Below are 26385 nucleotides of genomic sequence, written 5' to 3'. Positions count from 1 at the left end.
TCCCACAGGAGAAGGTGGAAGTGTAAGACATGCTTGCTAGTGTAAGTCTTGCTAGAAAGACTAAGGTGTACTCTGCTGCACCCCTAAAGAATACTCATAACCGATGAAGTCCTACTATCTCACACCTCACTATTAGAGAACAGAGTCTAGGCAAAGAATACAACCCATTATTGTGCCCGCCTATGAACCCAACTTATCTATGGGGTAAGGCACTGCTGTGTCCAGTAAACACTGCTTTGCTGCAGATACCCATTTCCTCTGGCTCTGACACCCTTTCCACCCCCTCTTCAGACACCTGAATATAAAGGAGAACAAAGAAAAGGAAACCTTATAAAACAGATACTGTTGAACTATACATCACTCCAATTTTCTGTAACTTAGATTAAAAAATACTGTACCCAGCCACACCCCTCAACTGTTATCACATGACCTTTGTTATAAACAGTCACCTTAGCTACAAATAGCAGTAACTTTCCTTCCTCCTTCAATTCTATGCTCCTTATACTGCATGGTATCTCTGGCATATGATGATGGCCAGAGCCTTAATCCTGCTCCAGACTTTACAGCTTCTAATGTTACCTACCCATCAAGCAAGAGATTTGAGTAGCTTTTTCATATTGCCAAGTATCCCTTTGTTTCTGACTTAGAACTAGTTTTTATGAAGAAGGAATGCTGGATGTTATTGTTTTCAACATCTCTGGAAATAATTTTTTCTTTGATCTACTTAATTATCAATGACTTCCATGAGTGTATTTCCAGTACCTTCTTGAGATGAGTCTAAGGTATATTTCAAAAGTGTTGCTGTATTCTATTTAACGAAGCTCTACGTGGTTTCCTTTTATTCTACTATGCTTAGAAACCATCTGTACAGCACTGATTTATCTGTTCTCAGAACCCCGTAAGTGTTGATGTTTCCTCGGGGTTAGGCCTAGCTATCCCTGTTCTAAAGCAAAACAGACTGAGGCCCTCACAAGGCCTGACAAGATCTGGCTACTACCATTTCTCCTAGAGAAAGACTAGGGGTCACAAGGCTCACAAGCCCCTCACCAAGGCCATCCTCTTTCTAAGTACAGAAAGAAGAAACAAGTGGTTAGGGTGGGACTTCTGCTGACACAGCTGTCTGATTTGGACCAATTTGGATAGAATCCTTTCCTTGTTCTGTCATTGCCCTTCCTGAGAAGTTAGTAGATGTGACTTTACACCTCTCTGGGAAAAGTCACTCAACAAACCTAACATCAAACTATGTGGACCCTGAACCTCATGCTTTTTGTAAAGGTATTCTTTTTAATATTACTATTATTTATTATTTTTATAGGAGGTTGTCTGCCCTCTCTTCTTTCCTCTCTCTCCCTTCCTTCCTTTCTTTCTACAGCATCTTGCAGTGGAGCATAGGTTGCCCTCTAATGTTCAACAATCTTCCTGCCTTAGCTTCCTGAGTCCTGGGTTACAGATGTGTATCATCATGTTGAGTAATAATCAGCAAAATAGAAAAACAGTCAACAAACCTTAGACCCAAAAAACCAGAAAAATCTAAATGCCTATTAGGAAAACGAGAACAGATCTGACAACTGAGGTAATTAAAAGACTTTTTCAGCAACACACATAAGAACAGAAGTTGTAGATTTGAGACATTTGAAAATATATGAATAAAAAGTTAAATAATCAAACTAGAAAAGTGTATCAAAGATGATCTACATGTTTCTTACTGAAATCATATACTGGAAAGGTAATTATGCAGGCATATTTGTAAATTTAGCTCTTCGTGCACTAGTAGATTAGTACTAACTACTTGGTGCATTAGTGATTAAAGGTCTTATGTGTGATGGTTTCAACTGTGTAGTTAAAGTTTAAATAATAAAAGTAATGTATTCATTGAACTTTTTTTAAAATTTTGCTTTCTGAGGTAGTCTTTAATTTAGTCCAGACTTAGTTCAAAATCACTATGTAGCTGAGGGTGACTTTGAATTTTTGATTCTCTTATCCTCTATCCCCCAAGTGCTGGGATTATAGGCACACACCACCACACCTAGCTAACTAGGTTTCTCAGTTATAACTCTCAGGGATACATTAGTATCTAAGTTGTAAAGAAAGTGCCTCATTCTTAAACTCTAGATCTATAAGGGAAATTAACTAATATTTACCAGGTGACTACTATGTACTTATTATTGTATAGAGAATGCAGACCCCTCCCCATGTCCTACAGTCTGTTTCCTCATTCCTCTAGGACTATGTTTTCAGGCTCTGCCTTTTCTCTCAATTACAACACACACACACACACACACACAGAGTCTTTGGCAGAGACTCTGTTGTAGTTAGTGCTACAAATTCCTAGGAATAGAACCTTCCACAAATAGGAAGAACAGACAGACAATCTTTGGTTTAAGGGAAACTGTAGCTTCTCTTTAGGCAGGTACAATCTGCCGAGTGGAAGAGAGGAATGAATATATTCTACACCTGCTGTGGTCAGAATGTTGCATTTCCATTCCCAAAACTCTTATGACAAAACCTAATCTCCAATGTGATGTTACCACGGGACAATCAAGTTAGGAGAGCTCTTCTCTCACCAGTGGGATGATTCCCATGATCAGACCTGTGAGGCTCTTTTCATTCCCCCATAATCTAAGAACATATACAGCATGCACCTATGAGGTAAAATGCCCTTACTAGATAGCAGATATACCAGTGCTTTGATCTCAAACTTCTCGGCCTCTAGTACTGAGAGAAATAAGTCTTTTATTTGCAAACCACTCAATCTAATCAGCAGCCCAAACCAACTAACGATACCAAACATTCATTTACAAAAGCTGTACATCCTAGAAGGTCTAAGAAGCAATGGCAAGCAAATGGTGTAAGGGTTCAGAAGTTTCTATCACCCTAGACCAGATGATGAAGGTATCACAGGGAAAAAGTGACATTTGGGCTGAGTCTTGAAGAGGTAAGTAGACTTCTTAAAGCTCACAGTTTAATAGCTATTCATGGAAGTGTTCTGACAAGAACTTTCCAGGAAGTTTTAATTACCTGTGTGTCCACAGAGATGCCCTCTTGACTCTCCAGTTTCCCCAGGACTAAGTCAGCACTAACTTGCTCTCTGTCCCTGTGTACTCGCCCACTGTGGATAGTTCATAGCACAATCATTACAGTATGAAGCTCCATGACTAGCTTCTTTCAGCTGCCATGCTCTCATGGTTCACCTACACCTTTTACAGCATTTATCAATACTTCATTCCTTCATGGCCAAGTACCACACCGTGAAGTCCACTAATCAGTTGATGGACATGTGGATTGTTTTCACCTTTTGACTATGGTAATATAGCTCTTTTTGTTCTGCTCAACCCCATAACCAATTTGCCAGCACATCCATCCCAGCCATTCTCCAAGCTTGCAGCTGGAAACCAACGTCCCCTAAGTTGTTCCCACATTTCTTGTCCAGCTTCAATGCCCAATTCATCACGTTCTCAGAATCTCAACCAACCAACCAACCAAACAAACAAACAAAAAAACCCTGTCTTCTAACTTACGTTAGCTCGTGTCACTTCTGCTAATAATCCTGTAATCACTTCCACTTTCCTCGAGTAAAAATCACAGACCTTCATAACTGCCTACACAGCTCTTACACAGCTCTGTCATCTGGCCCTGTTACCACTCTGACTTCATCGCCTAGTACTTTTCCTGAGACGTTTTGCTCCAGTCATCCTGGCTGGCCGTTCCTTCCAAAGATCAAGCACGTTCTCACCTCAGGACCTTTTCCTGTAATGTTCTTCCCTTAAACAGCTGCATCCCACCACGTCTTCAAATCTTCGATCACTTTCTCCATTATTTTATCAATCAACATTCTTTCCCATGGTTCCTACTACTGAACCTCACTCACACATCCTAGCGGTAACTCTTCCAGCGAGCTATATCCCCAGCTAACATTATTTTAAGTTGTGTTCCCATCCCTGGCCCTGTTTACCTAGTCTTTTCCTTGCAGACTTCTCATCTCCTAAAAGACTACACGTACATTTTTCCTTTCTTGGACATTTGCCTGAAGAGGGCAGACTTCTCGTTAACAACTCTATCCCTCATATCCAAAGATATGGCTGGCACAACATATCTGCTGAAGTAATGCTTCATTTCAGCCGTCGCACAATCATCTATCCTGTTTTTCCAGGTACAGCTCATAAAACGGAGGATTTCTTGCAGTGGTGATTCCCTAGAAGGATTATACTTTGCCTCGAAAGAAAAACTGTGCTTTATCTTGTCAACCACAAGGAGGAGTTGAGAGAGAGTTGAGCAAAGAGAAATCGGGTAATTCTTTCCCTTGCTTTTCCTCCTCTAACCTCAAGGGGGAAGAAAGCTGGATCCGGAGCCCGCTATAATAAATGAATGGCTTTTTTTCTACACTAGGAGTTACCTAGACACACACGTCAACATTAAGGTTTCCGATCCTTTCGGAGGCCTAAGATATCAAGGCCATTAAGATCTAGGAATGTTTAATTCTCCTCCTAGTCATTTCTCACAAATCAGGGAAGGAGTTCCCATTAACAACAGGCACATAACTTACCGGTGTTTCAGAGTCATCGGTACTCTCTACTACTAAGTCTGTACTATTTAATACTGACCACATCTACAATTCTTCAACGATGCAGGCAATTCGGTCCCTGGATTAAAACCAAATCTCAGATCTGACACTAACTCATCGACACCCGATTCCCATACACCGCGATCGATTTCCCAAGCGCTTCGGACTCACCGCCACCTGTTGATGCCCACGTTGGAAGAGCCGGCGAACCAGGGGTCGAGGATGTACACGCAGCGGATGGTGTCGGCGCCCTGGATGCACTCCTTCAGGGCGGGGTTGTCGTGCAGCCGGAGTCCCTTTCGGAACCAATGCACGGCGTTCACCCCCATGCTCGGGGCGCGGCGGGTCACCCCGACTTCTTCTACCGAGAGCTTCAAGCGAGGGAAGCCGGGCTCATAACCGACACCTGCGCTTCCAGGAGAACCTCCTCACGCGAGGAGTGGGGAAAGGGCGGCAGAGAGGGGACGGGAGGAGGCGACGCCGAGGCCGGGCGCGGAGGCGGCGAGCGCGCAGCTGGCAGATGAATGGAGGCTGCCGAGGCTCCGGGATCCACGCGCGACGTCCTTCAGGAGCCCGCGCCCAGCGTCCGGAGGACACGCATACCTTCCAGGGCCTGGGACCCCCGGAGCACAAGCGAGCGCGCGGGGCTCGAGCCGCCACGACGGCCCGAGCTGGCCGCAGCAGCCCCGGGAGGCTCGTCACGGAAAGCTCGCCCAACCGAGGCGGCCCGCGAGGAGACGGTGGCGCGCCCCAGGCGGCCTCCACGGACCGACACGAGCTTCCGCGGCCTCCGCGCGACGCGGCCTGTGCGCCCCAGAGTGGGCAGCGAGCTCGGATAGCGCGGGCTAGAGCTCCAGGCCGCGGGACACTCGCCGGCCGGTCACCGGTCCCGAGGCTGCCCGGGTGACTCCGCCGCGTCAGCGGCCTCCGCCCCGCCCCCGGCCTCTCATTGGGCGGCACGCTCCCCACGTGACCACCGGCACCTCACGTTTCTGAAGTGTGTTTACTACGCTGGCTCGGACCTCCGCGTGCACCTCGGCGCCTGGCGCTTCGGGACCGGTTGCGATCGCTGGGCGCTCCCGACCTGTGTTGTCGCTTGGGAGCCGGGGTCGCAGCCTCTGCGGGTCTCCTCAGTCCCAGGACGCTCGCGGGGTCCACAGGCCGCGGGGAGGGGGAGGAGGCGTAGTTCTGCTCCCTGGGCTGGGAGCCGCCTCCATTGGCTGAAGCTCGCGGGGACCCGGATGAGCACGGGGCTGCGGGGAGCTCGCGGGCGCGCGCTCTACTGAGCACGGCGCGCGTGCGCTCTCGAGGAGTAAGAGCCGGGGCCAGGGGACGGGAGCGCGCCCAGAGTTCTTCCTATGGAGTGTGTGGAAGATCTGAGGCCAGTTCCTTGTACCCTGAGAGTTATTGCGGAGCTGGGTGAGAGGCACAGTCCGAGGCGTCATCGCCAGCTTCAATCCAGTGTTCATCGGAGTCCCCTGCTGTGGAAGGAGCAGAAACCACCCCGTCAGCCTTTTTACTGTTTGGGGTAGGCACTTTTACCCAAACTCTGGAGAACTCAGGTCCGATACCAGATATACAGCACTGCCAAGCATTTCATAATACTGTTGATACATCGTCAGTTTATCGACCCTTATCTAGTACTAGAAGTGTAGTTTAGAAGGCTATCTTGATTAAGTTTGGGGAGGGGTTGTTTTGTATTTTGTTTTTGTCAAGTGAAGTTAATATGGGAAGAGGAATCTCAACTGCGTAGAGGCCTCCGTCAGGTTGCCTGTGTGGAAGTCTGGGCACTTTCTTGATTAATGAGTAATGTGGGAGAGCCCGCCCAGTGTGGGTGGTGCCACCATTAGGCAGGTAGCCCTAGGCGGGTTGTATAAGAAAGCAGGCTGAGAAAGCCACAGGGAACCAAAACTTTTTCTCCATGACCTCTGCTTCAGCTCAGTCTCCAAGTTTCTGCTTTGAATTTCTGCCCTGACTTCTCTCCATGATGGACCATTAACTGTCCACGTCAACAAACCCCTTCCTCCCTGCCCAAGTTGCGTTTGCTCATGTTGTCTTATCAAAGCAGTTGAAATCTAACTAGAACACAGGGCCACATGTGCACCTTTCCCGGGCTTCCTAGCAATAACCTACAGGCGGGCCATGCCTTAGATATACTATGCCCTTTATGTTGAGACGGACTCGTGTAGTCCTGGCTTACCTTGAATCTGCTGTGTAACTGAGGATGGCTCTTGATTCTCCTGCCCTCACCCCTGAGTCCTAGTATCACTCATGTGCATATATTCAGCCGGGATTATTTATTTATTGTTTATTTATTTTTGGAGACAGGATTATTATTAAGTGTCTAGGCTGGCCTTTCACTCACTTTGCAGCTTAGGAAAGCCTCAGAGTGAGGCTCTTGCCTCCGCTTCAGGAAGACCTGGTGTCATAGGCCTGTGCAACTAGAACCAGCATAGCAATTACTTAGTGAATGAGGCAGGTTATGTTCCAAAGAGATAACAGACAAACCTAACAACAAAACCACAGCCCTCATGGAGTTTATGATTCATTCCTTATTCTTTATATGTGCTGGATTTTCCTCTGATAGAGAAGTGCTCTTTGAGATCTACAACTCACCGCAATCGTCTTTCAGCTACCTAAAGTATATCTCCTCATACCCGATAAGACCTAAATAAAATGCTCACTGATTTGTGAAAATATGCGTTTACCTCAAATACAAATATAGTGCCTCTCGAAGTTCCCCAAGCACACGTCTGATACATCATTTGTGACATTGTTATGAACACTCATAAAAAGTTTTTATCACAATATCTAGCTGTATCGCTTCAAAAAAAAAATGCTTACCACTATTTAAAAGTGACTCTGTGTCCCTCCAAAGTGAAATTTCTCAAGGACAAGGTCTTATTTTTGTGTGCCGTCAATCCCCAGTACAGAGTTTGATGTGTGCACTTGAATGTTAATTGAATAGATGGAGGAGCAAATGAAAGAAGAGTTGTGGGGCATCCGAATGTCTGGCAAAGATAAAAGGAGGAAGGGAACAGTGATAGTTACAGGTTGAAGTGTGTCCCCTTCAAATTGTTACAACACCCCCTTACCTGTGAAAAAGGTCACATTTGGAAACAAGGTCTTTAAAGATAATCAATGTAAGAGTAATTATTACGCTATTCCCTAAGCTGGTGTGACAGGTATCTTCAAATGAAAGGTAAGTTTGGACATGAAGACATACATGCGTCTAGAGAGAATGCCATAGGAAGATTGAAATTATGGTTGGCCACAAAGCAAGGGGCTAGCAGAAACCAGCAGAAACCTGGAACGGACTCTTCCTTAGTGCTGTCAGAGACAAAATGGCTCTCCTGACGCCTGCTTGGACTTCTAAAACTGACACAATGAATTCCTGTTGCTTTGAGCTGCCCAGTATTCAGTACTTTACTTTGGCAGCTCTAACAAATGACAGAAGGAAACTGACTTCAATATTTTAAGGAACTAACGTGTAAATGGTCTTCTCCACCTCCACTTTGGTTGGTTGCTGTAGAAGGAACCTTTCTCAGTTTCTTCAGAAAGATTTGAAAGTAGATGCGTGAAAAGCACAGAGACTTGAGCACATAGTCCCTTGTTGTAGAGAGGCATGATTATTTTGTGGTCACTCCTGGGGACCTTCTGAGCCTCTCATCACCTGTGCGGGAGGCCTGATCATGGAGCCGTGCCTCCATTTGGATTGTGTGGCATTCCAGGACTCTTGTACTTTTGTACTTTAAAAAAGTACGGTCTTTTGTTTTCAGTGGTTTGAAAGGAAGCAGATTGTGTCTAGAGATGTAAAAACTGTTTTCAAGCATCCAGATTGAAACGGTGGGAAGAGAAAATTGATCCATGTAGAGTTGGCTTCTGCTTATGGGAGTGTTCATTCAATAAAGATGAAATTTTAAACAGCGTGTAGGTGTTTCTGTAACTTTAACATTGAAGAATTAATCTGTTATAAAAGCATATCAAGTGTATTCCTCAAATACCACAGGGTTTTAATGGCTCATAGAGTGCGACCTTTGTATATTTGGAGTGGGGGGTGGGAGTTGCCATTTAATGGCAGCTATCACTTACTGAGCATTGAGTATGCGCTATGTCCTGTCTGACTTGTAGCAGTAATATTTGTGATACTTTTTCCTCTGTAGAGTGTTTTGTAGACATGTGCTGGGGCATCATGGAGAAAGTAGCTTTCAACTTCTTCAGACTGAGAAACAGTTCCGGGTCTTGGCAATACCCTCTCTGCATTTGGTACAGTCAGTGCACGCCAAGTTGCGTCTTTCTAACTTGCTGATCCAGTAAGTGTTCTAAGATGCTCTGAAACAAAGCCAGAACTGAGAAAAACAGGAAGGTCCTGGGGGGTGGCTGCAGAGGCACCCCTGTGTCTGTGGATTAGTAGCAAGACACGTTAGATATCATCTTTATAATACTATTAGGGTGCGGTTAAATCTTGTAGGGTAAGTTAAATCTTATTGATAAGGAACTAAAACTCCAGGGCATAAGAAATAAAGCTGGACGAAAAGCCCAAATTGTCTCTGAATCTAAAGCTTTTCTCTTAACATACAGCCCATCACCGACCCTCATTCTTTTGGAGTGAGTTTTATGTGTAAGCATTGTCACGAGCTGACTGTTGTGGCTCGTGCACTACTTAATGAGACCCTATCTCAAACAAAACACACACACACACACACACACACACACACACACACACCACACACACACACACACACACTCTACAAAGAATTACTGGTGAAATTCTTGTTGGGTCTAACATGAGAGTAGTTGAAAGACTCTAAGACCAAGAGGAAGAGATTGCCTCGGTCTCTTGCCATTAACTACTGCAGAATTGCTATGACTTGGGTGTGGCTTGTGTCCTGAGGGTCCACATTTGGTCTTCCATGTGGCGATACGAGATGTAGAGCCATCTCTCCAGTCCTACAATAAATTCTTCTAGAGACTGTGCTAATACTTACTGGTTATGTCTAACACCATACTTCATTGACACATCAGTTATTAATTATTGCATCTTACTACAAATTCATTTTTCATTGCCTCTTAGTGAAGGAGCAAATCCTGGTAAAGATGTCTCCTTTGCCTCTGGCATTATGTTACACATCACCAGGGAAGGCAGAGATGGAAACTTGGGACTGGTGGAGCATCTCTTCTGAGTTCTAGTGTGCTTCTGTTTTGTTTGTTGTTACTGTTGTTGTTGCTGTTGTTGTTGCTGTTATTGTTGCTGCTCTTGCTGTTATTGCTACTCTTGTTACTGCTGTTGTTGTTGCTACTGTTATTGCCACTGCTGCTGCTGTTGTTGTTGCTACTGTTATTGCCACTGCTGCTGCTGTTGTTGTTGCTGCTGTTGTTGTTGCTGCTGTTGTTGCTGTTGCTGCTGTTGCTGTTGTTGTTGTTGCTGTTACTGCTGCTGTTGTTGTTGTTGCTGTTGTTGTTGCTGTTGCTGTTACTGCTGCTGTTGTTGTTGCTGTTTCTTTTTTTCTGATCCCACTCCATGGTTAGCAGAAAGCCCCTGGAGAATGGACATGTAATGAAGCAACATTTTTTATTAGGTTTCTGTAGCAGGCTGGTTGCTGGCTTCCCAGTAAGGCTTGCAGACATCCTGGAAATTGGTTGTCCAGCCTCAGCTGAACTGCATTTTGGGAAAGTATTTTCTGCGATCACTACCAGCCACGGTATTCTACCTACAAGCCTCAGAGTGGTAACTGGGGAGAAATTCTAACTTCCTTACCATCCATTGCCTGTAGCCACACCTTGTGTAGTGAGGTATAAATCCTACCCTTCAGGAAGATTCTTGGCATCAGTCTTCCAAATGTGTCCTTAATATTCACACACAGGTTTGGGGTGGTTTGTTTTTATTATTGTTTTTGTGGGGTTTTTTTTTTTGTGTGTGTGTGTGTTCAATTTATTGCAGTCCATTGCTGAGATAAACTTACAACTCCTTTTATTAAACATTCCCCCCATTTGGTTTGGCAAGTCATCATTTTGGTCTCCTGGCCATACCCTGATGCAATCCATAGCTGACCCAGTTTGTAAGGATGTGAGCAGTCTTCCCCTTTGTTTTTACCTCCTTGCTGACTGAATGCTTCTAAAAGGGGTAAATAGTTACAAATGTAGCAATATGATCTTGTGAAATGCAGTTTTGTCCCGCCCCACAGACTCTTTGCCGTTGTTGTTCTAGGATGATCTCTGTGCAAGGTGAGTCCAGACATTAGCACCTGTGATCTGCTCTGATCTTGGGACTAGAGAACTAGAGGACAAAGTCTTGTTCTGAACTCAGGCTCTGGTCAGGTGGAAATCAGGAATGCCTTTCTGCTTCCCACTCCTTCTCCAACACTACATAACACTCTCCACGCTGGACATTGATGTAAGTACAAGGAAAATAAGATTAAATGAGATTAAATCTTATCTAGAGTACCAAGGTAATAACTTACACACTTTAAAAAAAAATTTAGGATCAGCTCCAGATTACCTAGATCAATGCAAGGTGATCTAAGGATAGAAAGGACTTATGCCAATTTCTATCTGAAATCAGGAGGCCAAGTTTCATGGAAGAACTACTGTTGGAGAAGAGAATGCGTGTATGATGTGTCACGATAGAACAGAGGAAGATTCGGAAGCCCAGCCAAACTCCCAGCTGCTAAGAGAACAGCCAACGTTTCCATCTTTATTGTTTTTGCTTTTAAGTTTCATTTTATGTGTTTGAATATTTTGCCTGCACGCATGTATGTGCACCATCTGCAAGTGTGCTATCCCAGGAGATGAGAAGCCAACTTTGGCGTTCCAGATGGCTGTGAGCTGCCGCGTGGGTTCTGGGAATCGAACGTGGGTCTTTAGCAAGTGCTCTTAATCTGTGGGCCATCTCACTGGCCCAGGTTTTGTATTTTGAGACTGGATCTCATGTAGCCCAGACTGCCTCGATTCTCTATGTAATGGATGATGACTTTAAACTTCTGGTCTTCCTGCCTTCCTTCACCTCCGGAGCTCTGGGATCACAGCTGTGAGCCACCATGCCCAAGTTATGCGGTGCTGAAGTTCAAACCCAGGGTTTTATGCTTGCTAGGGAAGTACTTTATCATCAGACTTTTCTCCATGTCTACTCATTCTCAGACATGCGGAAGTCAGCAAAACTAAAACAAAACAAAGCAAAAAACAAAACAAAACAAAAAAACCCCACAGCTACTTAAAGAGTTATACCAAAGGAATGGTATGACACGAAGGGTCACAAAGAATTGTGACAAGCAGGCAGAGGACGACATAAGTATTCAGCAAATGCCAGCTTGGAGAGGTTATAGCTTGGGGATCAGACAGCATCACCTTGAAATCAGACGGCATCATAGACAGCCTTCCGCAGATGTGATATCCATGAATGGCAAAGAAATGGAATGGGCCTACATGTTCATTGATGGGTATAAATACAGTGGGATTTTATTTAGCTGTAAAAATAAAATTATGAAAGGCTAGGAAAATGGATGGATATGGAAATTATTATATTAAATGAGATGACTCAGACTCAGAAAGACTGTCTGTCTGTCTGCCTATCTATCATCTATCATCTACCTACCTACTATATTAATATATATATATATCCATCTGCCTATCTATCTATCTATCTATCTATCCATCCATCCACCCATCCATCCATCTACCTATCTATCTGTAGGTGAGGATTTCAACATAGGTTATGGAATTGTGAAGGGGATCATGAGATGGGAAAAGAGGCACCGAGTGAGGAATGGAAGGGCACATGAACTCACGTTACATGAAAGCAGAGAGGAGGCCCCTGGAGGTAGAAGAGCGTGAGGCCCAGGGGGGTTCAAAGAAGGAGAGAACGGTAACTGAAATACATTATACTTAAGACTGCCAAGCAAAGGGGTTGGGGATTTAGCTCAGTGGTAGAGCGCTTGCCTAGCAAGCACAAGGCCCTGGGTTCGGTCCCCAGCTCCGGGAAAAAAAAATCAACAACAACAACAACAAAAAAAAAAACCAAAAAAACAAAAAGAATGCCAAGCAAAGCCTAATACTCGTTTGCTAATTAAATGAGCGAAAAACGGGGGTTAGAGAGATGAGTCAGCCATTAAGTGCACTTGCAGTTCTTGCAGAGGACCTGGGTTCAGCTCTCACCACCCATGGGGTCGCTTACAACTGTCCATAACTGCAGCTCCAGGGCATCCAGTGAAATCTGTCTCTATATGGTGCATGTACATACACACATACAGGCAAAACACTCATATAGATAAAGTAAATAAGTAAAATGAAAATAAAGGACCAAGATGTGATGTTCCTTAAGCACCTGAGAGCTCAGGAGCTACCCTAGAGAGGAAGGAAGGGGATGCTTTTGGCCATTAATTGAGTTTAGTCTTGAAATCACAAAAAGAAAGAGGGGAGGGGAAGAGGAGAAGCGGGGAGAGGAGGGGGGGAGGAGGAGGATGGGGAGGAGGAGGGGGAGGAAGAGGGGGAGGAGGAGGAGGTTCTTGAGTGGCGCAATTGTATATCATTCTTATAATTTCTGACACACGAGGATCATCACAAGTTCAAAGCTAGCTTGGGCTACATAGTGTAAGCCAGCTTACACTACAGTCTGAGAGAGACGCTGTTTCAAAAAAGAAATCCTGAAGCAACTGAAAAAAGCCAGACTTGACCAGTTTTGAACAGTGAGAGGTCTGTGGCTTTAGGACAAACGTTAAACTCAGCTGTAGAAAGGCGTAGCAGTTGATCCTAGCGTTCATCACTATCTAACATGATGCTACTTTTATTTTCTTAAAGACCGGATCTCCTGCAGTCCAGGCTGGCCTCAAACTCACTAACGTAGCTAAGGATGGCCTCGAGCTCCTGATCCTTGTGCCTTCGCACCCTAGTGCTCGTCTAAACTGACATAATACCTTGGATATTTTTATCTGGGGTCAGCTCCAGGGTCATCTGAGGATAGAAGAGACTTGCCTTAAGCACCTCTCCACATCTCAATTTCATTTCTCACGTTGTGCCTCTACTTGACCAAGTTGACAAGGAATTTACCCATTGTTTTTAAGCCTTCTCTATTGTTTCCTGGGGGATATATCCACACATATGTCACAAACGGTATCTACAGTTTGGGGACCCTCGGTGTGTCCGTCCTTACTGGCCTATGCAGAAATGATTATTGTTGATTTGGTTGCTACTTGATGACTTTGAATGCTATATGATGTACAGTAATAGTTTGCTCTGATTGGATTGGATTTTATTGTTCACTTTCTCACCAGTTCTGGCAATGACCTATCTTAGGGTCATTGTCTCTATGCACTGGGGAACTCCATCTGCTCTTCCCAACTCTTGCTAATCTTCGGCAATCTAGATGCCACTTCTTGGTCCCCTGAGGTACTTTACTCCTGCCTTCACGCCCTCCTTTCTCCCTAGCAGTGGAAAATCTTTAGTTAAGCATTGGTAGGTAAGGTGCAAAAACACAGCTTAAACTTGCTGGGGTGGAGGATAAACCGACTGCAGGGGGGATCATTATTTCAAATAACTGAAAAATCTACAAATAAGGCTTGCTTCAAGCTGGAATTGTTTGGGCCAATCAAAAAAGTTACAATATATCCTTGGATTTCAGTACTGACATAACATGTGTCTCGATGCCCCTCAGGCATGGCCCACATGGCCAAGAGACAAGCTCTCCCTCCCAATGCTACCCAAATGCATATTAACAAGCAAGTTAGCAAATGTTGGTATTTCAAGCCATTTAATTTGTGTAATGGTTTTGGAACAGTGATAGGAAAGCACCACTTGTGAAACTAGGGGGCATTTGTTGATAAATGTAAGATTAGTAACAATAAAAGTTAAAGACATCGTGAATTTTGTGGGCAAATGGATGGACTTGAGAATGTCATCCTGAGTGAGGTACCCCAGTTCCAAAAGGACATGCATGGTATGTACTCACTGATAAGTGGCTATTAGCTGTAAAGTACAGGAAACATGCTTCACCCCACAGACCCAAAGAAGCTAAACAAGAAGGAAGGCCCAAACAAGGAAGCTTGAATCTCACTTAGAGGGGAAATCAAATAATTATAAGAGGCACATGGAGGGAGAGAATTGGGAGGGAGTGGGGAACGAGGAGAGGAATGGTTCAGGATCAGGTGTGAGGAAGGAAAGGAGAGATGGCTAGATGACCATGAAAATGATTGGAGATCTGCAATTGGCATGGGTGAGGAGGTGGGGTATCTCCAGGAAGAGACAGAGACCTGGGATAAGGGAGGCTCCCAAGAAGCAGTGGGGGTGACCTTAGCTGTGACCCACTACATTGGGGATAAAGAACCTGAAAAGACCAACTAGACAGGAACCCCCGTGGAGTGATAGAGACACCAACCCATCCACAATTTACCCCGTCTGCAAGAAATGCAGGGACTGGGGATGGAGCAGAGACTGAGGGAATGGCCAACCAATAACAGGCCCAACTTGAGGCCCATCCCACGGGCAAGCACCAATCTATCACACTATCAATGAGACTCTGTTATGCTTGCAGACAGGAGCATGTTGTCCTCCGAGAGGCTCTACTGAGCAGCTGACCCAGACAAACACAGACACCCACAGCCAAACAGTGGATAGAGCTTGGAGACTCTTATGCGAGAACACGAGGAAGGATTGCAGGCCCCAAGGGTATGGGACCTCTATAGGAAGACCAGCAGAATCTACTAACCTGGACCCTTGGAGCTCTCAGAACCAAAGAACACACGGGCTGGACCTAGGTCTCCCCACACGTATGTAGTAGATGGGCAACTTAGTCTTCCCCACTGCCTCAGAGAAGGGGAGGGAAGATGGGGAAGGATTGTGGGAGAGGGACCAGGAGGGTGGCAGTGAATGGGATGTAAAATGAATAAGAAAAAATTTTAAGGGGGTTGGGGATTTAGCTCAGTGGTAGAGCGCTTACCTAGCAAGCACAAGGCCCTGGGTTCGGTCCCCAGCTCCGAAAAAAAAAAAAGAAAAAAAATTTTAAAAAATAATGAAAGTTTTTCACTACCGAGTTTTACAACGAATATAATTTTAGAAACTTCTATTGCTGGGAATCGAAGTGGAGCCTCCTGCAGGCCAGACAAACACTTCTAGCCTCGTCTACAGAACCTTTTACACAGCACAAAACCATAACCTGCATTTTAAAGGGTATGTTTGGCCAGGCATGGTGGTGCACACTTTTGAACCCAACACTTGGGAGGCAGAGGCAGGCAGATCTCTGCGATATTTGAGGCCACCTGGTTGGTTGGTCCACACAGTGAGTTCCTGGCCAGCCAGGGCTACATGGAGAGACCCTTAAAAAATAAAATAATTTTTAGTTTTTATTTTAAAGTTTCTTTATAAAATTTTTTGGAGAGTTTTATATATGGGTAATGTATTTACATCATTTCTATGTATTTTTTCACTGATCCAATTCCTTGTATGCCCCTCTACTCCTTCTCAAATTCATGAGCTTTTCTTAAATTATTATTGTTGTTGTTGCTGCTGCTGTTGTGTTGTTGTTGTTGGTGGTGGTGGTGGTGGTGTGAGAGAGAGTATGTGTGTGTATGTGTGTGTGTATGTGTGTGTTTGTGTGTGTGTGAGTGAGTGTGTGTGTGTATGTGTGTGTGTGTGTGTGTATGTGTGTGTGTGTGTGTGTGTGTGTGTGTGTGTCTGTGTGTGTGTGTGTGTGTGTGTGTGTGTGTGTATGTGTGTGTGTTTGTGTGTGTGTTCGTGTGTGCTCGCGTGTGTGTATGTGTGTGTGTGTGTGTGTGTGTGTGTGTGTGTGTGTGTGTGTGTGTGTGTGTGTGTGTGTGTGTGTGTTTAGGGTGACCACTTTGGATTAGATAATCTGTCAGGCGGTCTTATCCCTACAGAGCCCAAGTCTTCCTTTTCAGCAGCCACTGCAGCACTGCAGCTCTTCCTCTAGAGCTGGGACCTTGTGAAACTTCCCCAACCTACACTGGCACATCAGCTGCCATTGCTCTTATGCAGGTCTCGCTTAGGCAGCCATATTGTTGAGATTTCCTGGACTCAGGGTCCTTGCAACGTATGGAAGACACTATCTTGGAGCAGGCATCCTGGTCCTCTGGCTCCTTCAACCTCGTCCATGATTCTTCCTGGGTCTTAGGTGCAGAGGCTGCATTGCAGATGGATAATCTGGGTTGGGCAACCAATGTCAGCCACTCTCTGCATTTTGACCAGGTGTGGACCACGGCAGTAGCTTCTATCCATTGGGAAAAGAAGCTTCGATAAGGGCTGAGAACCACACTTCTCTGTGGGCATCAGAATAAGTATTTAGAATGCAGTTAGAAATTACATTGGCTTAGGAAAAAGACAATGGTAGTTTCTCCTGCAGGGTCCATGGTCCTCAGCCACAAGTAGTTGGCTAGCTTTTCATACTAAGTCCAACGAGGCAGGTTTTTAAAAAGGTTTTATGCATTTACATACTATATGTTGAGCATGTTCTAACCCACTCTCTGCTGCCCTTCTCTTTGACTGGTCGTCTCTAGACCTCGAGACACCCTAATTTCTACATAAACATCAAGAAGCTGAAAGGGAAGCATATGGCACCTGTTTTTCTGACATTGGCTGAATTCACTTCACATGATTATGTTCAGTTGTACCCGCTGTGAAACACTTTTAAAAGTCAAGGATGAGGAGAGATAAGCACCTTGGAACAAAACAAGACAATTTCTTCTATTTGCTCCTCTGAGTCTTGTGACTTGCTGCTGGGCAGTCTCACCAGACTCTCTGTCATTGTCATAGCTCTTCCAACACTGGTTTTCCCCATTGGTTTTGCTTTGTTTGAAAGACTTAGAGAAATTTCTTGCTGGATCTAGCAGCATGGTTTTAGGTCCTGCTACCTCGGTGTGATGGTTTGAATATGCTTGGCCCAGGGAGTGGCGCTATTAGAAGGTGTGGCCATGTTGGAATAGTCATGGCACTGCAGGTGTGAGCTTTAAGACCCTCATGCCAGATACCTGGAAGCAGCATTCTGCTAGCAGCCTTCAGATGAAGATGTAGAACTCTCTGCTCTGCCCCCACCATGCCTGCCTGGATGCTGCCATGTTCCCTCCTTGATGATAATGGACTGAACCTCTGAACCTGTAAGCCAGCCTCAGGTAAATGCTGTCCTTAAGAGAGTTGCCTTGGTCATGGTGTCTGTTCACAGCAATGAAACCCTAACTAAGACTCTTGGGAAGGTGAGTCAGGAGAATCAGAAGTTCAAGACTTGCCTGGGCTTCTGGATAAATTCAAGGCCCATCTGGGTAAATTAGCAAGACCCTGTCTCAAATTCAAAATAACAAAAAGGGTTTGGTGGTAAGGAAGGCAATGCTAGGGGCTAAGTAGGTCCCAAGGGTAGTGATATGTATGTTTGAAGATGTCTCAACAGAGCCCATTGCTTTATGCACCCACCAAAACAATTTTGAAAACCCAGGGGAGGCCTGAGAGTGTAACTTGGTGATAGAGCACATGTCTAGTATGTGTGAGACCGCAGATTCAATCCCCAGGACTGATTTAAAAAAAAAGAGAAAGATTCTTATTTCCTGCATAGTACCTAATCAATTCAATTGCTAACATTTATTGCACATTCCGGGAGGAACCTTATTAAGAAGCCACCAAACCATTTTCCAGCCGAGAGAGTGTAAGGCTTTAATAACAGAGTTACTCTCTGTAAATGTAATTTTTGAAGTTTTAATCACTCATTAAACACACATCTCTTAAAAATCAATCTGATATCTCAAGATACGTTTTTTTTTCTTTTCTTTAATCTCACAGATTATAATTCCAGACTCATGTAAAGGCTGATGTCTTCGTGAGCTCAAATACATTTTCATCAGCTTTCTGTTTTTGATGGTTTCCTTCACTGATGAAGCTTGGCTGTCCTGGGACTCATTCTGTCCACCAGGCTGGCCTTGAACTCAGAGATCTGTCAGCCTCTGCCTTCTTAGTGCTGGGATTAAAAGTGTGTGCCAACCAACAGATTGGGAAAAGATCTTTACCAATCCTACAACAGATAGAGGCCTTATATCCAAAATATACAAAGAACTCAAGAAGTTAGACCGCAGGGAGACAAATAACCCTATTAAAAAATGGGGTTCAGAGCTAAACAAAGAATTCACAGCTGAGGAATGCCAAATGGCTGAGAAACACCTAAAGAAATGTTCAACATCTTTAGTCATAAGGGAAATGCAAATCAAAACAACCCTGAGATTTCACCTCACACCAGTGAGAATGGCTAAGATCAAAAACTCAGGTGACAGCAGATGCTGGCGAGGATGTGGAGAAAGAGGAACACTCCTCCATTGTTGGTGGGGTTGCAGACTGGTACAACCATTCTGGAAATCAGTCTGGAGGTTCCTCAGAAAATTGGACATTGAACTGCCTGAGGATCCAGCTATACCTCTCTTGGGCATATACCCAAAAGATGCCCCAACATATAAAAAAAGACACGTGCTCCACTATGTTCATCGCAGCCTTATTTATAATAGCCAGAAGCTGGAAAGAACCCAGATGCCCTTCAACAGAGGAATGGATACAGAAAATGTGGTTCATCTCCACAATGGAATATTACTCAGCTATCAAAACAATGAGTTTATGAAATTAAATAGGCAAATGGTTGGAACTGGAAAATATCATCCTGAGTGAGCTAACCCAATCACAGAAAGACATACATGGTATGCACTCATTGATAAGTGGCTATTAGCCCAAATGCTTGAATTACCCTAGATCCTAGAACAAATGAAACTCAAGACGGATGATCAAAATGTGAATGCTTCACTCCTTCTTTAAAGGGAACAAGAATACCCTTGGCAGGGAAGGAGAGGCAAAGATTAAAACAGAGACTGAAGGAACACCCATTCAGAGCCTGCCCCACATGTGGCCCATACATACACAGCCACCCAATTAGACAAGATGGATGAAGCAAAGAAGTGCAGACCGACAGGAGCCGGATGTAGATCGCTCCTGAGAGACACAGCCAGAATACAGCAAATACAGAGGCGAATGCCAGCAGCAAACCACTGAACTGAGAATAGGACCCCTGTTGAAGGAATCAGAGAAAGAACTGGAAGAGCTTGAAGGGGCTCGAGACCCCATATATACAACAATGCCAAGCAACCAGAGCTTCCAGGGACTAAGCCACTACCTAAAGACTATACATGGACTGACCCTGGACTCTGACCTCATAGGTAGCAATGAATATCCTAGTAAGAGCACCAGTGGAAGGGGAAGCCCTGGGTCCAGATAAGACTGAACCCCCAGTGAACTAGATTGTTGGGGGGAGGGCGGTAATGGGGGGAGGGTTGGGAGGGGAGCACCCATAAGGAAGGGGAGGGGGGAGGGTGATGTTTTCCCGGAAACCGGGAAAGGGAATAACACTCGAAATGTATATAAGAAATACTCAAGTTAATAATAATAATAATAAAAAAAGATATACAAAGGAGAAAATAAACAAAGGAGAATTGGAGAGAAAAAAAAAAAGTGTGTGCTAACACACCTGACCCTAAACTTTTCTTTAATTCCTTTTCGCAAGTTGCCTGCTTAGTGGGGTAGGGACTTGCTCTGAGGTCACCACTTCCCTTAGCCCACCTAGCCTCAAGCTTTTCTTTAATCTGCTGACACTTCCTGCTGCTCCTTTTCTGCTCCAACTGTGCATTTTGCATTTTTACTTACTCTTCTTGCTCCTTTTCATTTCAGGGCTGCAGGAGACTGGCCAATACTAACCACATAACACAGATGTTTGGAAACGTCCGCTTCCAAAGCTGTTAATCCATAACGCTTCAATTTAGCCCCAGGCGGGTTTTGTTCCATATTCCTCTAAACAAAAGCATGGTCCAGCCTATTACAGAAGTATCCCAGTTCTTGGTGTCAACCTCTGTCTTTCTTAGTATTTCTATAGCTGTGAAAGTATAACATGATAATAATATCTCTTATAAAGGAAAACACTTAATTGGGGCTGGCTTACAGTTCAGAGGTTTTGTCCATTATCAAGGCAAGAAGCATGGTGGCACACAGGCTGACATCGATCAGCAGACAGAAGGAAGAGAGATTGAAACTGGATCTGTCTTGAGCATCTGAAATCTCAAAACCCACCCCCAGTGACACACTTCCTCCAAGAAGGCCACACCTACTCCAAGAAGGCCACACCTCCTAATAGTGCCACTCCCAGTGAGTCAATGGGGGCCATTTTCATTCCAGTTACCACAGTTGGGAACCTAATAGTTGTTACAGACATAACCCTGACCGTGGCACAGCTGAGTGCTGAGAAGGATGTGCGTGGGGTATGACAGCATATGCCTGTGATCCCAGGACTTGGGAGGTGGCACCAGAGGTATCAGGAGTTCAGGGTAAGCCTGGGCTACATGGGACCCTGTGTCAGAAAAACAAGTCAGAAAACCCAAACGTGGGGTTGTTCATTAGAAGGTGGGAACCTGAGGGGAAAGAAGTGGCTAGCACACACAGAAATGCGACTGAAACTTATTATAGGAGAGATGGAACAAGCAGGGGCAAGAGGAGCAAGCTATAGGTGCTTCATGAAGAGAACGTAATTGTGAAAAGGTCATCGCAGTGTCACAAGTGGAAGGAAACAGAAGAAAGGAGAGCAGAAGGTGTCGCAGTCAAAAAGGGCAGGCTACCAAAGGCCACATTTCAGCAAGGAATTTTATAAAAGAAATATTTGTGGTTCCAGTGGCTCTCAGGCCCACCTGCAAAAAAAATACCTTCAAGACTTCCCCTGGAATAATTGGGCATCAGAAATTTATAGTACACCTTTCCATATAGAAGACGAGACCCTACCCAGATCTTTCACCACCACTACCACTGTGGTAGGTGACTCTGTCATGGCTATTCCTGGTTGTCAGCTTGACTACATCTGGAATGAACTACAATCTAGAAATGGAAGGCACATCTGTGATCCAGATTTTGAGACATGAGAATTTGAGACCATGAAAAGCTTAGTACAGGCCTTTAATCCCAGGAGACAGAGGCAAGCAGATCTCCGAGTTCAAGGCCAGTCTGAGACAGAGCAGATTCCAAATCTGGGCATGGTGGTACACACCTTTAATCTGGGCCATACTTTCTGCTAGAGGCCTGCGTAAGGACAATGGAAGAAGGAAATGTTTGTTCTTCGTTTTGCTTGCACTTACTTGCCAGCACCTCTGCCTACTTCTTCTGGATTCCAGCTTATACAGACCAGCTGAAACACCTTGCCTCCTGGGACCGAGCAACTACTGAATTCTTGGACTTCCCATTCACAGTTGCCCATTGTTGGGTTAGTTAGGCTTTCATTCCAATAAATTCCCTTAATATAGAGAGACATTCCATAAGTTCTGTGACTCTAGAGAACCCTGACCAATACAGTGACACAGGTTATGATCCAGGTCAGGGTTTGAAGAGAGGAGGGGTGATGGACCAAGGATCGAAGCCTGGGCCATGGTCATCATTATCTCTCCTGCCAAGCATGAGTGTCTAAGCAGGTTCCTGTCTTCACATTGTGTACAGTGGCTCTGGCTTTCCCTCCTTCCGTATTCCCACATCAAGCAGAGTTCCCAGGACTCCGTTCCTTCCTCAAAGCCATCATACGCCATCAATAAAACTTGAAACTTGTACAGATGGCAAAGATAAACATTGTTTAATTCAGTCAGACAGTACAAATGTTGATTTAATCTGTTCAGTGTGGAAAAGCACCAGAGGGGATGGGACAGGCTTCTAACTCAAAGAGAAGCTACAGTATAAACCTCTAAACAACAGGAGGCAGGCTCACAAAATCAGCTATTGCCTGGTTCATGCTTCCTCCTCTTGTACAAGACTATCCTCTGGGCCAAGGTCGTCAAGACAACAGCTAGTGCTGTTCACCAAAGCTCATCGGAGCTGGGCTTATTGACTGTGGACATTCATTCCTCTGAGGAAGGAGTGGGTAGGGAGAATTATGGGACCTTCATCCGAATATGAAGCCATCCCTCTCAACCATTTCTATGTAATTCTGGCCAAAGAGCACATGGCCTCAGGGTCTCTGGGAGGGGCTTGAGTATATAAGTGGGGAAGAACGAATGAGAAGAGTAAAGGAATCTATGCAGCCTTGGAGAACCAATCATGTCTGCTGGGTAGAATCAACCCTCTAGAATGCTTGGTTGTACTTCTGCACATAACCTCTTCCCTGATGTGCTGTAAGTAAGCCTAAAAATATTCATTGTTTTCCCCCATGAACTTATGTGGAGTCACACCTTAGTGGGCTGTGCTAGATAGTTTTATGTCAGCTTGACACAAGCTAAAGCTGAGAGAAGGGAACCTCCATTAAGAAAATTTCTCTGTAAGATCAGGCTGTAGGTAAAACTGTAGGGCATTTTCTTCATTAGTGATGGATGGGGAAGGGGCTGCCCCTGTTATCGTAGCACCATCCATGGGCTGGTGGTTGTAGGTTCTATAAGAAAGCAGGCTAAAGGGTTGGGGATTTAGCTCAGTGGTAGAGCGCTTGCCTAGCAAAGGCAAGGCCCTGGGTTTGGTCCCCAGCTCCGGAAAAAAAAAAAAAAAAAAAAAAAAAAAAAAAAAAAAAAAGCAGGCTAAGCAAGCCATGAGGAGCAAGCCAGAAAGCAGCACCCCTCCGTGGCCTCTGCATCAGCTCCTGCCTCCAGGTTCCTGCCCTACTGAGTTCCTGCTCTGACTTCCTCCAATGATGAATAGTGATGTGGACCTGCAAGCCAAATAAACCTTTTCTCCCCAGCTTGCTTTTGGCTATGGTGTTATCATGGCAATAGTAACCCTAAGAGATTTGTCATTTGGGCCTTAGAAGAAGGGGTAGACATTGTCTGTCTTCCCCAGGAAGAAACTTTAGCTAATTGGAGTGACTAATTTTCTGAAAGGACAAGTGCATCGTTTTTAATTTTTGGTCAAAAAGAAAAACCACTTTGGAATTCATATCTTACTTTGGGCCAAAAGTCGCTGGCAAAAGATAACGGCTATTTGCTTGGATTAGAAACAGCCACTCAGTTTGAGATTCGCTACCTATTCCCGTCGCTCTAATGCACATACATGCGTTTTAGCTTTGGGAAGACTTGTGAATATGGAAAGACCATAAGAGCATATCCACAGCATTAGCAAGCCAGAGACGGTCTGTGTGTATTTCATGTTTGTGGTGTTTACAGTGTTTAAAAAAATGAGACGTATGAGTGTGTCTGAGAGATTAATCTTATGTTTCAACCTGGAATGTGCAGTGGGGAAACAGTTTAGATTTGTGGTCCACTGCTAGGAGGTTTGAGAGGACTGTATGTCTAACTAACTGTACTGTACTGGTATCTTTAAGGGATTCATTATATTTATAAATTTAATTTGGTCTGCAAGTACTTGGGGGATGTCTTGCTTGTCCGAACTGGTAACTAATGTGCTTAAAAGAAGAAAATTGAAAAACGCTGAATTTATGAAGGCAATTGAGAGTGCTTTAAGGGAGATTTAATTAAACTGACTGTAAACAGAGCTGGTCAGAGGGACTGTGGTCTGCGTGAGTTGAGACTATGAGCCCAAGCCCCGCCCCCTTTTAGAATGTACAACTAGATTTATCAACAGAATAAGGAGATTAATCTCTTGAAGCTTACACGGGAGACTGCACTTTACATCCCCCTGCTGTAATCCACGGAATGGAAGTTTAAAAGTGATCTCTGTGCACACCACCAGTTTCCCTCCCCTTCCCCTTCTCACGGACGGCAAGCTAAAAGAGAAGTCTTTAAGTTCTTTCCTCTCTGAGAGGTTTTATTTTCAGCAGAATTGGCAAAGGGGGTGGGGGGGAACCCTGTTTGCATTCTGAGGGTTCAATGGGGGAAGAGCTGGGAACCTGGAGCAGGAAGAAGAGCTTCTGAGAGCAGGAAGGCCACTGGTAGGACCAGCATTTTCTGAGAGCCTCTTACGTGTAATGGACTCAGGTTGGTTGTAGCATCCTATGCATAAAGCTCCCTTAAATAATAGAATTGGTTTTTTTCTAAGACTTTCCCCAGTTCAGATGTAATGTATGAGCTGGGTGCGGTGGAACACACCTTTAGTCCTAGGACTCAGGAGGCAGAGGCAGGTGGGTCTCTGTGGGTTCTAGGCCAGCCTGGTTTACCAAATGAATTCCGGGACAACCAGGGCTATGCAGAAAGACCTTGCCTGTGGGGGGCAGGGGGCTGAGGGGAAGGAAAATTAAAATTATGGGTTGAAGAGATGGCTCAGCAGTGAATATCACTGGCTCCATTTGCAGAGGCCTGAGGTTGATTCCATTCTCAGCACCAATATGGTGGCTAACCACTGTCAGTGGTTATCACTCCAGGGCCAGGGGATGGGACATTCTCTTCTGGCTTCTGAAGGTATCAGGCTTGCACATGGTGCCCGGACATACATGCAGGTAAAACATCTATACGCATAGGCAAAAGATAGTCATCCTGAGGCGTTAGGGCCTGAATCCTAATCCTAAGCGCCGAAATACAAAGCCAGAGTGGGTGAGGGTGTGCTGTGGCTTCTGTGGTGGGGTCACAGAGAGGGGAAGGAAGAGAAGCTGATTAATAACAATGAAGTGGCTCTTTGAGAAAGCCAAAGGGAATATTTATTTTTTTGTGTGTGCATGTGAGTGTACGTGTATGTTAGTGTGTCTCTGTCTGTCTGTCTGTCTGAGTCTGGTCTGGTTTCTAATTCACTACATAGCCTAGGATGACCTCAAATTCCTGATCCTCCTGCCTCTGCCTTGGGAATGTTGGCATTTAAGCTTACCCAGGTTAAACTCTACTGAGGAAGGAGCTCATAGCTTCACGCATGCCATGCAAGCACTCTCTCTACTGAGTGAACTGCATCTGCATCTCCACAGAGAACATTTTGACAGAAGCTCTTTTAAGGGAGGGTTATGCTTTTCCTTTTGTTGATTTTGGGTTGCCGTGACCACCACCACGTGACCAAGCCCAAGTTGGTCTGCTGGATGAAGCTGAGCCATGTGGGTGAAGGCCTCAGTTATCCCAGTAGACCCAGCCTTACGGACTAGGCTTACCACGTTAGAGTGGGTGGCGGTATTGCCACTGCTAATGACCCACCCTTCTGTCTGGGAGACCACGAGACTCTTCACTCTTGCACTACAGATTTGGTTAATAGCTAGCATTACAATTTTTTGAGATAATCTCATAAATAGAAAACTCTGTGGACTTTGAAAAGGATACTCTCTAACTCTTTTTTAGTTCCTGAAGCGGACATCAAATGACTCCCAAATTTTCTTTGTAATGTTTTTGAAGGTACTTAGTGCCTCAAATTTCTGCTTGAGAAAAATTCCTTCTGAAATCTTAGGACCAGAAGGGTGATTATGGACCAGTTTAATAGCTTCCAAAATAATACTTCTCTGTATTATCGTCTACAACTTGCTTTTCTAGTGCACACGCACACACACACACACACACACACACACACACACACACACACACATGCACACGCACATGCACATACACTGACACACACATGCACATACACTGACACACACACGCACACGCACACGCACACGCACACGCACACGCACATGCACACATACACTTTAACATCTTCCTGGAAAAGCGCAATAGGGATATTAGCAATACAACATGCTAGCTCCCTTAAGGATGACTGTGTGTGGTGTGGTTGTTTTCTCAGCGGGTGCTGGTCCGTGGACCACTCTCTGTGCAGACAGTTTGGCAAGTGCTGCTATGTTGGTATTTTAATCTGCAAAGTGCTGCGTTAAAGGCCCTGTCTTGTTCGAGAAGCCTTTTAAGAAAGATAATAGCTGCTATTTCATCTTGTTTGAACATCTTGCATGAATACATGACAAGTCAATTCCAAAATCCCTTGCCTGCCTT

General features: G+C 44.9%; 1 protein-coding gene across 1 annotated transcript in view; it reads right to left on the bottom strand.

Annotated features, from left to right (window-relative positions):
- Cry1 (cryptochrome circadian regulator 1) overlaps positions 1 to 5426 on the bottom strand; it is a 55935-nt gene extending 50509 nt beyond the window's left edge. Inside the window, exon 1 of the mRNA XM_032910312.1 lies at positions 4733 to 5426. Within this exon, the coding sequence (XP_032766203.1) occupies positions 4733 to 4890 (158 nt within the window). The 5' untranslated portion in view covers positions 4891 to 5426. The remainder of the gene's footprint in view (positions 1 to 4732) is intronic.
- Between the last annotated feature and the right edge of the window lie 20959 nt (positions 5427 to 26385).

This window comes from Rattus rattus, chromosome 1 (genome assembly GCF_011064425.1).
Source record: "Rattus rattus isolate New Zealand chromosome 1, Rrattus_CSIRO_v1, whole genome shotgun sequence".
Taxonomy (NCBI): Eukaryota; Metazoa; Chordata; class Mammalia; order Rodentia; family Muridae; genus Rattus; species Rattus rattus.
This window is presented reverse-complemented; position numbering and strand designations above follow the sequence as displayed.